The 15,997-nt window shown below is 37.7% G+C and overlaps 1 protein-coding gene across 2 annotated transcripts in view; it reads right to left on the bottom strand.

The window, feature by feature from the left end:
- GABRA3 (gamma-aminobutyric acid type A receptor subunit alpha3) overlaps positions 1–15,997 on the bottom strand; it is a 413,998-nt gene that overhangs the window by 268,335 nt on the left and 129,666 nt on the right. For both annotated transcript variants that reach the window (XM_045188241.3, XM_053917478.2), the window contains exon 2: positions 9,188–9,353. In XM_045188241.3, the coding sequence (XP_045044176.1) occupies positions 9,188–9,353 (166 nt within the window). The remainder of the gene's footprint in view (positions 1–9,187; positions 9,354–15,997) is intronic.

The raw sequence follows: 15,997 nt of genomic DNA on the forward strand, positions 1-15,997 counted from the left end.
GTATTTCCAGATACGTTCTGGGTTGAGTTTGTGACTTCCACTCCCTCCTTCACCTTCTCCTGTTCTTAGCTGTTGTTGTTTCCTTTGTTGGTGGGTTTCCTCTTCCAGGCGGTATCCTGGTGTTCACAGCTTCTACCTACTCATTTTTATGGTAGGTTGTCGGGGGAAGGCGAAATGGTTTAAGAGAGCAGGACTGTGTTATATGATATTTAAAGTACCAGCTCTTAGAGAAGAGAAAGGAGATCCTTTGAATATATATATATATATATATATATATATATATATATATATATATATATATATAGTGTTAACTGTGATATTTCATCCACCTAAACACTTTTTAGAAATGGTGGAAAGAAGATAAGACTCTTGTTGTGAGGGGGAAGGATTTTGAGTTGGATCTACAAAGCTGTGAGCTTGTGGGAGGTCAGATTATGAGGTATAGTGAGAGTAAAGGGTATAAAATAGGTGTAATGTGTGAGAGAATAGATTTAACCACACCAAAGTTCAGGAAACAGTGAAGTGGGCTGAGATCTGGGAGAAGTTCTGTGTAGTATTTACAGATGTATGGAACAGCTATTATTTACAATAGTAATGGAGCAACAATCATATGACAGAATCTATGTGATATGGATGACTAGAATAGGGAGTATAGGTCCTAGAGTAGTGTGCTAATGGAACACATGTGAAGTGAAAGACAGTTAATTAACAATACACTGTGAAAGAGAGAACAAGGGGAAACCAGTCAAACAATGCAAATTAACCAGTCAAGCAAAGAAGACTAAACAGAAAGAAGAGAGATACAAAAACTGTAATTGAATAACAATAAAAAAATTTTTTTAAATGAGTGATGTAAGGATAATGAAAAAAATAATATTACAAATATATAATATCTTGCAAGTTCTCTGGAGTAGCAAAGTGAAATTTGTTTCACTGTCTCAGCTGTTGGGATGCCCCCTCTTTGGGTCCAACTTTTGTCTTTTCACAGTTCCAGGTTTTATTGTCTCACTTGTGGGGATTTAAAAAAATAAAAGACGGGAGGAAGAAGAGATATAAAGGGAGAGAAAGAAGGAGTAGAACAAGAAAGAAGGAAAGAGAGTAAGAAGGTGTTAAAAGAACTGTACACCCCAATGTTCATAGCAGAACTATTTACAGTAGCCAAGTACTGGAAGCAACCTAAGTGCCCATCAGCAAACGAGTGGATCCAAAAACTATGGTATATTTACACAATGGAATTCTACGCAACAGAGAGAAAGAAGGAGCTTATACCCTTTGCAACAGCACAGATGGAACTGGAGAGCATTATGTTAAGTGAAATAAGCCAGACGGTGAGGGACAAATACCATATGATCTCACCTTTAACTGGAACATAATAAATAGAAAAAAAAATAAGGGAAACAATATATAACCAGAGACACTGAAGTTAAGAACAATCTAACAATGGATAGGGGGGAGTGGGGAGGGGACAGTGAGGAGAGGGGATTACAGGAACTACTATAAAGGACACATGGACAAAATCAAGGGGGAGGTTGGAGGTGGGGGAGGGAGGGGGGTGTGGATGGGGTGGGGTGGAGGGATGGGGAGAAAAGGCACACAACTGTAATTGAATAACAATAAAAAATTTTAAAAAATAAAACTCCTTAACCATGAAAAAAAAAGGTGTTAAAAGAAAGAAAAATAATGAAAAAATAATAATAAAGAATTACTTTAAAAAAAAAACAAAAATAAACAAGCCTACTGGCCAAGTCAGTTTTGCTGGTCTTTTTTGGCTGTAGCCAACTCAGGCAGCCTAGTCCAGCTCTTCTCTGTCCCGACCAGTACTCGGGCAGCCTCCTGCTCAGCTCTCCAGTGGCCCCTGGACCCACAGGTTCAGGCACTCACCCTGCTGCAGGCTATGGGTGTGCACGCAAGGGGCCTTCCTTGATTCGCACTCTCCCCTCTCCCCGGTGCCTCTGGTCTCTGGTCTCTCTGAGTTGCACGCTCCCCTGTCGGTGCCTGTGGTCTAGGTGTGCAGTCCCCCCCTCCCCCCCACCCCCACCCTCACCCCCGCTGCTTAGGATTTGGGCTCAATACCTCCCACAGAGCTGATGCAGGAGAGTTCCTCAAAGTGCCCCCGAGGGACTTTTTCTTTTTGGGAAAATCCTCCTGCTCAGTGATGCCACTGCCTACAAGGAAGGGCCTGTCTTCTCGCACAGCCCACCTCTCCAGCTAGAACAGGAACTGTCCGCATCAGGGCCCAACACCGCCCAACTCTCAACTCTCCCTGGCTGGCGCCCAAGGTCTCCGTGTGCTTACCACACTTTGTCTTTATTCCCCTCCCTGCAACTTCAAGCAACCAGGTCTCTCTTGGTGCTGCTCAAGCCTTGTTCGGCAGGGGACAGAACTGTTAACTAGGCTCTTTCCCAAGAGTCTTGCAGCAGGCCCGGCAGGTGTGGGCCTGGGTCTGCAATCGCCCTGGTCCCCGCGCAGGTCTCAGGGACCTTTTCATCCTGAAGCAGTCTCCCTACCGTTTTTTCAGTGTCCTCTGTACTTTTTGGTCTCTTATCTTCATAAACGCTGGGGTGCTGTTGGCTGTTCACTTTGTTCCTCAGTAGATCGGCTTGGTGTTTCACCCATGTGCAGGGGGAAGTGGACTCTGCTCCCACCTATCTTGCCACCATCTTTCCTCTGCTCTCTCCACTTCTTAAAAAACTTGTTTCATGGGACATATCTATTGTTTAGCTTCTTACTCTGTCCCTCAGTGTGCTTCTATACCTAGACTATATTTTACAATTAGTCCCTTTGCAAATCCTCTAATAATCTTAATTGAAATGCTTCATCTGTGTTTTTTTTTTAATCCTCACTGATAAACATTTCACATTTCAACAAATTTCAGTCAAACATAGACAAGATATCCATTTGGCAGTTACTTGATACTTAGGTTGAACCATTATAAAATTGCTTATATTCTGCCATTTTGACCCAGGGAATTACAAATTCATAATGGTCCAACTTAACACTGTTCACACAAAGAATTCTCATTTGTTGATGGTCAATATTAAGCAGAACTCTGAGAAAAGTCTTTATTATATGAAGCTGAAATTGTTCTCTGCTTTTCCTTAATATTATGGGACTGGGAATCAGATACTAATGTTTGAGACTTACACACACTATTAACTTGCTATAAGCTCTTATAAAAGTCAATTTTCCACCCTGGCTAGTGTGGCTCAGTGGGTTAAGTGCTGGACTGTGAACCAAAGGGTCGCCGGTTCAATTCCTGGTCAGGGCAAATGCCTGGGTTGTGGGCCAGGTCTCCAGTATGGGGCGCTAGAGAGGCAACCACACATCAATGTTTCTATCGCTTTCTTTCTCCCTGCCTTCCCCTCTTTGAAAATAAATAAATAAAATCTTTTTAAAAATTCAATTTTCCTTTCTGGACATCGATTTATTCATGTACAAAAGAAGGGACCAGACTACATGCTCTCTATGAGTTTTCCCATGTGTGCCATTCTAAAACCAGAATCCTATATTGCTAACTATACTGTTATTTCCGTGAAAACAAAAATTGTGCCCCAAAGTACTATCTAAAGATTTCTTACATCATAGCATTCTGGGGAATTTAATAATATGCATACTTTAGGCACTATCCCCAGATATACTAAATCATAATCTCCAAGTATGGAGCCTACTTCCTTGCTTACACATAGTGAATGTTGAGAACCATTGCATTCAGCACATGATTTATACAAATTACTGGCCAGTAAACCACCAGTTGCTTGAGTATCCAACCCAAGTGATTTAAGTGAATAAGCCACAAAAAAGTGGATAAAATAATGCAGCACATAGGTTTTTTCCAACATACAAAAAATCATTAAGAAGGTATGAAAACAAGCAAACAAAAAGAATTAGCTGCTTTGTTAAGTAACACAACTACCAGCATATACCATATCTTTTATAGTTGTACTTGTTCACGGATAGGAAAAATTAACATCATTAAAATGTCCATACAACCCAAAGCAATCTATAGATTCAATGCAATCAATGCCAAGATACCAATAGCATATTTCACCAAATGAGAACAAATAATCAAAACATTTATATGGAACCACAAAAATATAGACTCAGTAAATACTGAGAAAGAAGAACAAAGTTAACGGTATCACACTATCTGATATCAAACTATACTATAAGGCTATAGTTATCAAAATGGCATGAAACTGGCATAAAAACATACATATAAATCAATGTAACCAAATAGAAAGCCCAGAAATAAACCCACATCTTTATGGTCAATTAATATTTGAAAAAGGAGGCAAGATATAATGAGATTAAAATAATCTGTTCAATGAATGGTGCTGGAAAATTGGACAGATGTAAAAAAATTAAACTAGACTACCTTCTTATACCATGTAAAAGAATAAACTTAAAATGGATTGAAGATTTAAATGTAAGACTCAAAATCATAAAAATCCTCTAAGAAAATATAGGTATTAAAATTTCTGACATTTCTCTTAACAATGTTTTTTTCTGGTTATCTACTTGGGCAAGGGAAACAGAAGAAAAAAAGTAACAAATGGGACTACATTAGACTAGAAATGTTTTGCACAGCAAAGAAAATCATCAACAAAACAAAAAGACAACTTGCTAAATGAAAGAACATATTCACCAATGACGCACCTGATAAGGGGTTGATATTCAAAATTTATGAAGAACTCATACTATTCAACACCAGAAAACAAACAATCCAAATAAAAATGGGCAGAGGACCTGAATAGACACTTCACCAAAGAGGACATACAGATAGACAAATAGACTAATGAAAAGATGCTCGATGTCACTAATTATCAGAAATGTAAATTAAAACAACAATGAGATATCATCTCACACCTGTCAGAATGGCTATCACTGGTAATCAGAGGGGAGGGGCAGATAATGGGGGGAAAAGGGGGAAAGAACAAGTCAAGGAACATGAATAGAAGACTCATGGGCATGGACAATGGGGTGGGGATTCATTGTGGGAGCAGGGAGAGGGGGTGGGGCAAGGGAGAGCAATAGGGAAAAAGGTGGGACAACTGTAACTGAACTACAAAAATATAAATAAATAGAAGATAGATTAGATAGATAGATAGATAGATAGATAATTACATAAATAAAACAAGTGTTGGTGAGAATCTGGAGAAAAGAAAACCATACAGCACTCTTGGTGGGAATGCAGGTTGGTGCAATGCAGCCACTATGGAAAATAATATGGAATTTCCTCAAAAAATTAAATAGCACTGCCTTATGACCCAGCAATTCCATTTTGGGGTATATATCTGAAAAAATCCAAAACACTAATTTGAAAGAATATATGCACCCCCGTTTTCATTGCAGCATTATTTACAAAAGCCAAGCTATGAAAGCAATCCAAATGCTCATCAATAGAAGAGTGAATAAAAATGTGGTGATATATACAATGGAATATTACTTAGCCATAAAAAAGAATGAAATCTTACCATTTGCTACAGTATGAATGGACCTAGAGGGTATTGTGCTAAATGAAATAAGTCAGTCAGATAAAGACAAATATCATATGATTTCAGCCGTATGTGGAATCTAAACAACAAAATAAATGAACAAAGAAAATTGAAACAGACTCGCTCTGCTGGTTAGAACATGATCCGAATATGCCAAGGTTGCTGGTTCAGTCTCTGGTCAGGGCACATACAAGAATGAACCAATGAATGCATAAATAAATGGAACAAAAACTTTATCTATCTATCTATCATCTCTATCTCTATCTCCATCTCTCTCTATCTCTCCCTCTTTCTCTCTCTCTCCCCCTCATTCTGTCCCTAAAACAAGTTTTTAAAAATGAAACAGATTCCCACACATAGAGAGCCAACTGGTAGGTACCAAAAGGGAAGGGTTTTGGAGGACTGGGTAAAAATGGTGAAGCGATTAAAAAGTACAAATTAGTAGGTACAAAATAGCCAAAGGATGTAGAGCAAAGCATAGGGAATACAGTCAATAACATTTTGATAATTATGTATGCTACCATGGATACTGGAAACATCAAGGAGAAGACTACATAAAGTCTAATCACTAAGCTGTACACCTGAAACCAATACAAAATAATACTGAAACTAAAATGTAATTGAAAAATTAAAAAATCATGACAATAAAATGCAAAAGCAAAGCAAAAAAAAAATAAAGTTGCATTGGTTACTTTACTTCTAGCCAATGTAAATACAGCACCAGCCCTCATATTGGGATCCAGGTGTTTAGTTGTCTCATCCTTCAAAAGCATGAATTGCATTGGACTTGGAACAAAGTAATTCCCCCCCCAAAAGAAACATTTCTAATGCCCCTGTATTAAATCCAAGCTCTTCTCTCTGCTTTTTTAAGACAAATCTCTTGGCCTCCTCTTTAATAAAAGTATTAGAAGGCTTGGCAATCTCATTTTCTAAGCACCAAAAACATGTAAACAAACCAATGGAAAGAGGAAAGTGACAACACTGAGGATGTACAAAAGAAAAAAAGTAGGTACTAAATTAATAAAATGAATTTTCTATATAACAATCATATAGTCATCAAGAAAATAAACTATTTTTTTCAGAATCCTTGTGTTGGATTATAAGAAAAGATGCCATATATTTTCAGAGAACTTTATTCTCAGAGTTAAAATTAAAACAGCCCTAACACTTGAAGAGGTGAGGTTCATATATTTGGTACTTCCATCTTATTCAGAACACCTGTCATTGCCCAATGAAATCAGACACATGAAGAGTTAATAAAACAGAATTAATCTGTTTTTCTAGACGGGCAATGGACAAAATGGACCTCATGGACCAAGTTTCTAAAGACATATTAGTCTAGTTCTATAGCCCTCTGCCCAGAGATTACTGTTGAAAATGTCAATAAAACATGGAAAGACTCAGAGTACATTAAGATAATCAACCCTGCAAAACTAATTATGAAGAAGGCTTAATGCTTCCAATAACATGGGACAGTAGTGAAATGTAAAACAACATGAGGAAAGCCACTATGAAATAATAAAATATCCTGTGTAATACTGAAATATTTCAAGGCTAAAGGGATCAATTCTTGTAATAATATTCCTTGAATGAAATGGGATTTTAAAGCCAAAAGAACTTCTAATAAAGTCAAAAGAAGTTCACTATAGCTGAAGAACACAGACGTTGGTAATAGGAACACTGAAATAACGGTGACAAGATGGGTGGAGCATGGGTAAAAATGGACCTTATAAAAATCATGTTAAGGACTTTAGATTTTAATCTAGGAGAAATAGAAGTCCATGAATTACTCCAGACAAGATGGATATGATTCAATATTCACTGTAGAAGAAACAAGGGCTACAGATGGTTCCTTTGGAAGGGAGCAAGACTTTAGAAAGTAAAACCAATTACAGATTCTTGCAGTAGTCCAAGTAGAATAAAATATTAGATTAAACTAAGGTTGTAGCAGGAAAGTTGAAAAAAAAGTATATGAATTCAAGGGATGTGGCAGGTAGAAATAACTGATCTTGGTGATTAATTCATCTGGAGGGTAAAGGGCAGAAAATTGGCAAAAATGGTTCCAAGTTTCTGGCTTGAGCAATGGGATACATGGTGGTTCCATCAACTAAAACATGAAAAAATGGAAAACATGTGTTTGTTGTTTGTTTTTAGAGTTGAAGGAGGGTAGATGGAGATAGTGAGACTTCTTTGTACATGCTTAGTTTAAACAGCTTTTGGAATAGTCAAGTGGTCATGTCCAATATATAGGTGGATTTAGAGATCTGACACGCAAGAGAAGTTAGAAATAGTGATTGAGATAAGAGTCATTGGCGTGTATGTAAGGTAACATTGTCATTGGGATGGATGAAATCACTTAGAATCTGTATAGTAAGAAGAGTGCCTAGTACAAAAAAAAAAAAAACAAAAACAAAAAACAAAACCCAATACCTGACCAATGAACAAAGGAAGAGAGGATTACCAAAGAGATTACAAAAGATCTTTATATCACAGAAGCTTTCATAGAGCTGTGTAGTATTGTAGAAAACACAGCCATAAAAGTATAAAGAAACCCTGGTGTAGTATTTACTTTTGGTGTTATGTCCAGATCTCTTTCACTGGGCCAGTGAAACTAACTCACTTCAGAATATTGCCATCAGCTGAAGGGAGCCTAGGATGTTATACCTTCCTCAGTCAATTCTTGGGAAATGACTGATTGAGGTAAGGCTACAAAAGCCCAAGCCCACTGCTTCAAGGTGAGCCAAATCTGTAGTGTCATTCATGTTCCATATCTCCCTGAGGGGTCAAATGGAGGCTTTACTTCCTCCCCTTCCCAACACACTTCCCTTACTTCCATACAACTTTCACTGAGAGCATTCTCTCTATAAATCATTTACTTAAGACTCCTTGTCTCAGGTCCTGCTTCTAGAGAATCTAATCTAAGAACCAGGGCATTGTGGTATCTCTGAAGTCAAAGAAATTATATTTAAATTTACATTTATTTTATATATATATATATATATACACATATGTATATGTGTGTGTGTATATATATATATATATATATATATATAATTTCACAATAAAAAGGAGTAAAAGAAGGAGGAAAGAGTCAACAATGCTGAAAGTTGCCGCATGGTACTAAAGAAATTAATTGATATAAGAACAGACAAGTGTTCATTTTAGCAACAGAGCCAACATTGGTCATATTAGTTGTATCAGTTGCCTTAGAGTTCTGGGGCTGGAAATCAGACAGCAGCAGTGGTGGAGTGGTAGAACGTAGTAAGAAGTAGGGAAAATAAAGAAAACCACTTCTTCAAGATGTATAACTATAAACAGGAGGAAAGATTTAAGGCACTATCTGGAGGAAAGATTTTAAAATATAAGATGGAAGATTCTTAATCACATTTAAATGCTAATGGGACAGAGCCAATAAAAAAAGGACAGGTAGAAGATCCAAGAGAGACTGAGAGCAAATAAGTTGACAGAATTGTTTCTAAATTGTTACAGAGAGAATTCAAACATGGGCCAGGGAGTTGCCCAAGACATCACTTTCTGAATTGAAAGTCTGAGCTAATGATGCTTTTCCAAATATAATGCAATGTCTAGTATCAAGGACCAGAGTACATTAGTTAATCTGGGAAAAAAAATAAAAATTTTGGTCCAAGGCAAGAATTTATCACAAGATTCTTTTGTTCTAGAAGGGTTCTTACCCGCCGATATCCTGCTTCACAAATTCCCCAGGTTCTTGTCGCCTTGATTCCCCTTGGCCATCTGTTCCGGGGAGAATATTAATCAGGATGAGAAGCCCAAGACTGGTCAGGTAGAAGTGCCTCATCTGTGTGATTATCATCTTCTTAGGCATCAACATGGAGAGTCCTGTAAGATCCATGTTAAGGGAAAGGGGAAGGGGAAAGGAGTGGACAAAAGAAAGGAGAAAGAAGAAATGTCAAAAAAGATTTTATTTAACTGTATTAGAATTACTTAACTTCCCTAGTATCTAGTTATTAAATGCTTAATGTGACAATTCCCTTCCTTCAGTTAATGTCACCAAAATTCATTCCCAACCTACCCCTCTTTAAATATACTAGAGCCCATCTAAGTAAAGATAATATAAAGAGCTCAAAATCAGTAATCAGTAGTCTTAGGGTGCAGTTCCAGTTTTTCCCCTGTCTTCCTGTGATGAGGTGACTCACAGAACTTCTCTCAGCCTCAGTTACCTCTTATAATCCAAAAATTTAAAAAAAACTTTCATCTTAATTTTATTTTCCACCACTACTCTCTGATTTTAACTATCACAAATATCTTTGCCATAGTTAAAGGTATTATTTCAGAAAATAACAGAATATTAAGACCTGGAGTCCATTCATGGCATATTTAAGGTTAATTCTCATCTTGATACAGTTAAGCAATTTCCTGCAATCCTGGTATGGGTGGCCTGTGCCTTCTTATTCAGCAGGTTACATAATATAGATATTCTTAATTTAATATACTAGCTAAAGGCTCCTCAATACAATCTGGTATAGGCATAGAAAAATATAATACTGGAGAAGATGGACTTCTGACATGAGGAAATGTCCACATTAAAAATAGAAACAGTCATAGTGTTAGGTTGTGTCATATAAAATTATGGGCCAATATATAAATTTTTTCACAAAAAATTGTTTTTAATATATTTTATTGATAATATTACACTTATCCCATTTTTCCCTCTTTGCCCCCCTCTGTCAGTACCCGTCTTCCCTCCAGCAATCCCCCACCTTAGTTCATGTCCATGGGTTGTGCATATAAGTTCTTTGACTTTTCCATTTCCTATACTATTCTTAACATCCCCCTGTCTATTTTGTACCTATCAATTATGCTTCTTAAACCTTGTACCTTTTCCCCCATTTTCCCTCTTCCACCTCCAAGCTGATAACCCTCTAAATGATCCCCATATCTGTGATTCTGTTCCTGTTCTGGTTCTTTGCTTACTTTGATTTTTTAGATTCAGTTGTTAATAGTTGTGAATCATTGCCATTTTAATGTTCATAGTCTTGATCCTCTTTTTCTTTCTTTTAAAGATTTTATTTATTTATTTTTACAGAGGGGAAGGGTGGGAGAAAGAGAGGGAGATAAACACCAATGTGTGGTTGCCTCTCGGACACTCCTTACTCGGTACCTGGCCCACAACCCAGGCTTGTGCCCTTACTGGGAATTGAACCGGTGACTCTTTGGTTCACAGGCTAGTGCTCAATCCACTGAGCCATACCAGCCAGGGCTGATCTTCTTTTTCTTTTTTTTTTTTTCTTTTTTTTTTTTGATTTTTTTTTTTACATTGATTTTTTTTTTTTATTGTTATGCAATTACAGTTGTATGCCTTTTCTCCCCATCCCTCTACCCCACCCCAGGTGAACCCACCTCCCTCCCCCCTCTCCACCCTCCCCCTTGGTTTTGTCCATGTGTCCTTTATAGTAATTCCTGTAATACCCTCTTCCCACTATCCCCGCCCCCACCCCCCACCCCCGCCCTGGCTATTGTTAGATTGTTCTTAACTTCAATGTCTCTGGTTATATTTTGTTTGCTTTTTTCTTCTATTGCTTATGTTCCAGTTAAAGGTGAGATCATATGGTACTTGTCCCTCACTTCCTGGCTTATTTCACTTAGCATAATGCTCTCCAGTTTCATCCATGCTGTTGCAAAGGGTATAAGCTCCTTCTTTCTCTCTGCTGCGTAGAATTCCATTGTGTAAATATACCATAGTTTTTGGATCCACACGTTTGCTGATGGGCACTTCGGTTGCTTCCAGTACTTGGCTATTGTAAATTGTGCTGCTATGAACATTGGGGTGCACAGATTCTTTTGGATTGGTGTTTCAGTGTTCTTAGGGTATAATCCCAGCAGCGGAATTACTGGGTCAAAGGGCAGTTCCATTTTTAGTTTTCTGAGGAAATTCCATATTGTTTTCCACAGTGGCCTCACCAGTCTGCATTCCCACCAACAGTGCACAAGGGTTCCCTTTTCTCCACATCCTCTCCAACATTTGTTTGTGGATTTGTTTATGTTGGCCACTCTGACTGGTGTGAGATGATACCTCATTGTGGTTTTAATTTGCATCTCTCTGATGGCTAGTGATGCTGAGCATCTTTTCATATGTCTCTGGGCCCTCTGTATGTCTTCCTTGGAGAAGTGTCTGTTCAAGTCCTTTGCCCATTTTTTAATTGGGTTGTTTGTCTTCCTGGAGTGGAGTCGAGTGAGTTCTTTATATATTTTGGAGATCAGGCCCTTGTCTGAGGTATCGTTGGCAAATATGTTTTCCCATACTGTTGGTACTCTTTGTAATTTGGTGCTGTTTTCTTTAGCCATGCAGAAGCTTTTTATTTTGATGAGGTCCCATTTGTTTATTCTTTCCTTTATGTCCCTTGCTTTAGGGGATGTGTCTGTGAGGATGTTGCTGCGTGGAATGTCTGAGATTTTCCTGCCAATGTTTTCCTCAAGGACTTTTATGGTGTTACGGCTTATATTTAAGTCTTTTATCCATCTTGAGTTTATTTTCGTGTATGGCGTAAGTTGGTGATCGAGTTTCATTTTTTTGCACGTAGCTGTCCAGATCTCCCAACACCATCTGTTGAAGAGGCTGTTTTTGCTCCATTTTATGCTCCTGCCTCCTTTGTCAAATATTAATTGATCGTATAGACTTGAGTTTATTTCTGGGCTCTCTATTCTGTTCCATTGGTCTATGTGCCTGTTTTTATGCCAGTACCAGGCTGTTTTGATTACAGTGGCCTTGTAATACAGTTTGATATCAGGTATTGTGATCCCTCCTGCTTTGTTTTTCTTTCTCAAAATTGCTGCAGCTATTCGAGGTCGTTTATGGTTCCATATGAATTTCTGCAATGTTTGTTCTATATCTGTGAAATATGTCATGGGTACTCTAATAGGGATTGCATTGAATCTATAAATTGCTTTGGGTAGTATGGCCATTTTGATAATGTTGATTCTTCCAATCCATGAACATGGTACATGCTTCCATTTGTTTGTATCTTCCTTAATTTCTTTCTTCAGTGTTGTGTAGTTTTCTGAGTACAGGTCTTTTACCTCCTTGGTTAGGTTTATTCCTAGGTACTTTATTTTTCTTGTTGCTATATCGAATGGGATTTTTTTCCTGATTTCTGTTTCTGCAGTTTCGTTGCTGGTGTACAGGAATGCCTTTGATTTCTGGGTATTGACTCTGTATCCAGCTGTTTTGCCAAATTCATTTATTAGGTCGAGTAGTTTTTGAGTGGAGTCTATAGGGTTTTCCATGTACACTATCATGTCGTCTGCAAACAGTGACAGTTTCATTTCCTCCTTTCCAATTTGGATGCCTTTTATTGCTTTTTCTTGTCTGATTGCTGTGGCTAGGACTTCCAATACTATGTTGAATAGGAGTGGTGAGAGAGGGCATCCTTGTCTAGTTCCTGATCTTAGTGGGAAAGCTCTAAGTTTTTGTCCATTGAGTGTGATGTTGGCTGTAGGTCTCTCATATATGGCCTTTATTATGTTGAGGACTGCTCCCTTTATTCCCACTTTGCTGAGTGTTTTTATCAGAAATGGGTGCTGTATCTTATCAAATGCTTTTTCCGCATCTATTGATATGATCATGTGATTTTTGTCTTTGCTGTTGTTGATGTGATGTATTATGTTTATTGATTTGCGAATATTGTACCATCCTTGCATCCCTGGGATGAATCCCACTTGGTCATGGTGGATGATCTTTTTAATATATTGCTGGATGCGGTTTGCTAATATTTTGTTGAGAATTTTAGCGTCTATGTTCATCAGCGATATTGGCCTGAAGTTTTCTTTCTTCGTTGTGTCTTTATCTGGTTTTGGGATTAGGATGATGTTGGCTTCATAAAAAGAGTTTGGGAGTCTTCCATCAGTTTGGATTTTTTCGAATAGTCTGTGAAGGATAGGGGTTAGTTCTTCCTTAAATGCTTTGTAGAAATCTCCTGTGAAACCATCTGGTCCAGGGCTTTTGTGTGATGGGAGTTTCTTGATGACTGCTTCAATTTCCTTTGCTGATATTGGTCTGTTCAGGTTTTCTGCTTCTTCTTCATTCAGTTTTGGAAGATTATATTTTTCTAGAAATGTGTCCATTTCATCTAGGTTTTCAAATTTCTTAGCATACAGGTCTTCATAGTAATTTCTTACGATCCTTTGTATTTCTGTGGTATCAGTTGTAATCTCTCCACTTTCATTTCTAATTCTGTTTATTTGGATCCTCTCTCTTTTCTTTTTGATGAGCCTACTTAAAGGCTTGTCGATTTTGTTTATCTTTTCAAAGAACCAGCTCCTGGATTCATTGATCCTTACAATTGTGCTTTTAGTCTCTATGTCATTTAGTTCTGCTCTGATCTTGGTTATTTCCTTCCTTCTGCTTGCTCTGGGCTGTTTTTGTTGTTGTTCCTCCAGTTCTTGTAGGCGTAGGGTTAGGTTGTTTGTGTGAACTGTTTCTAACTTCTTAAGGCAGGCCTGTATTGCTATGAACTTCCCTCTCAGGACTGCCTTTGCTGTGTCCCATAGGTTTTGGGTTGTTGTGAGTTCGTTTTCATTTGTTTCCAGGAAGTTTTTGATTTCTTCCCTAATCTCGTTCTTGACCCATTCATTGTTTAATAGCATGCTATTCAGTCTCCATGCTTTTGAGTGTTTTGGGTTTTTACCCTTGGCATTGGTTTCTAGTTTCAGACCCTTGTGGTCAGAGAAGATGCTTGATATGATTTCAATTTTCTTGAATTTGTTGAGGCTTGCTTTGTGTCCTATCATGTGGTCTATCTTTGAAAAAGTTCCATGGACACTTGAAAAGAACGTGTATTTTGCTTCTTTGGGATGAAAAGCTCTGTATATATCAGTTAAGTCCATTTCCTCTAAGGTATTGTTAAGTGACACAATATCTTTGTTGATCTTTTGTTTGGAAGACCTGTCCATTTTTGATAGTGGGGTGTTAAAATCCCCTACTATAATTGTGTTGCTGTCAATATCTTTCTTGAAATCCTCCAATATTTTCTTTATGTATTTGGGTGCTCCTATGTTGGGTGCATATATATTTACAATGTTTATGTCTTCTTGGTGGATTCTTCCTTTGAGTATTATGAAGTGACCTTCTGGGTCTCTCTTTATGGCCCTTCTTTGGAAGTCTATTTTGTCTGATATGAGTATTACTACCCCTGCTTTTTTTTCCTGTCCGTTTGCTTGGAAAATTTGTTTCCAGCCCTTCACTTTCAGTCTGTGTAAGTCTTTTGTCCTGAGATGGGTTTCTTGTAGGCAGCATATGTGTGGGTCATGTTTTCTTATCCATTCAGCTGTTCTATGTCTTTTGATTGGAGCATTTAATCCATTTACATTTAAGGTTATTATCGATAGGTAGTTATTCATTGCCATTATTTCCTACCTGTGTTCCTCTGTCTTTCTCTTTTCCTTCCTTTCCTTAAAGCAGTCCCTTTAGCATCTCTTGCAGAGCTGGTTTGGTGGAGCTGTATTCTTTTAGACTTCTTTTGTCTGGGAAGCTCTTTATTTGGTCTTCTATCTTGATTGAGAGCCTTGCTGGGTAAAGTAGTCTTGGTTGGAGGCCTCTGGTTCTCATTACTTGGAATATTTTTTGCCATTCTCTTCTGGCTTGGAGCGTTTCCATTGAGAAGTCAGTTGCTATTCTTTTTCTTATATAATTCTCTTTAGTGTTTCATATAATAATGGCTTGGTGATGATGAACTCCTTTACTTTACCTTGTCTGGAAAGTCCTTTCCTACCCTTCCATTCTAGAGGATAGCTTTGCTGGATAGAGTAATCTAGGTTGTAGGTCCTTGTTTTTCATCACTTTGAATATTTCTTGCCAGTCCTTTCTTGCCTGCAAAGTTTCTTTTGAGAAATCAGCTGACAGTCTTATGGGAACTCCTTCATAGGTAACTCTCTGCTTTTCTCTTGCTGCTTTTAAGATTCTCTCTTTATCTTTAAACTTTGTCATTTTAATTATGATGTGTCATGGTGTAGTCCTCTTTGGGTCCAACTTATTTGGGACTCTGTGCTTCCTGGATTTGTATGTCCATTTTTTTGCTAAAGTAGAGAAGTTTTCTTTTATTATTTTTTCAAATAAGTTTTCAATTTCTTGCTTTTCCTGTTCTCCTTCTGGCACCCCTATGATTTGAACATTGGTACATTTGGAGATGTCCCACAGGATCCTTATACTATCCTTGTTTTGTTTTTTTTTATTCATTTTTCTTCTTGCTGTTCTGGTTGAATGCTTATTTCTTCCTTATGCTCCAAATTGCTTATTTAAATCCTGGCTACCTCCCCTCCACTGATGGTTCCCTGTAGATTTTTCTTTATTTCACTTAATGTAAATTTAATTTCTGCCTGGGTCTTTTTTATGCTGTTCCGGTACTCAATGAGTTTTTTAAGCATCTTGATCCCCAGTGTTTTGAACTCTGCATTTGATAGGTTGATTATCTCCATTTCATTTAGTTCATTTTCTGGGGTTTTGTTCTTTTTTTTTTTTTCATTTAGGC

Source organism: Desmodus rotundus, chromosome X (assembly GCF_022682495.2).
Source record: "Desmodus rotundus isolate HL8 chromosome X, HLdesRot8A.1, whole genome shotgun sequence".
Lineage (NCBI taxonomy): Eukaryota > Metazoa > Chordata > Mammalia > Chiroptera > Phyllostomidae > Desmodus > Desmodus rotundus.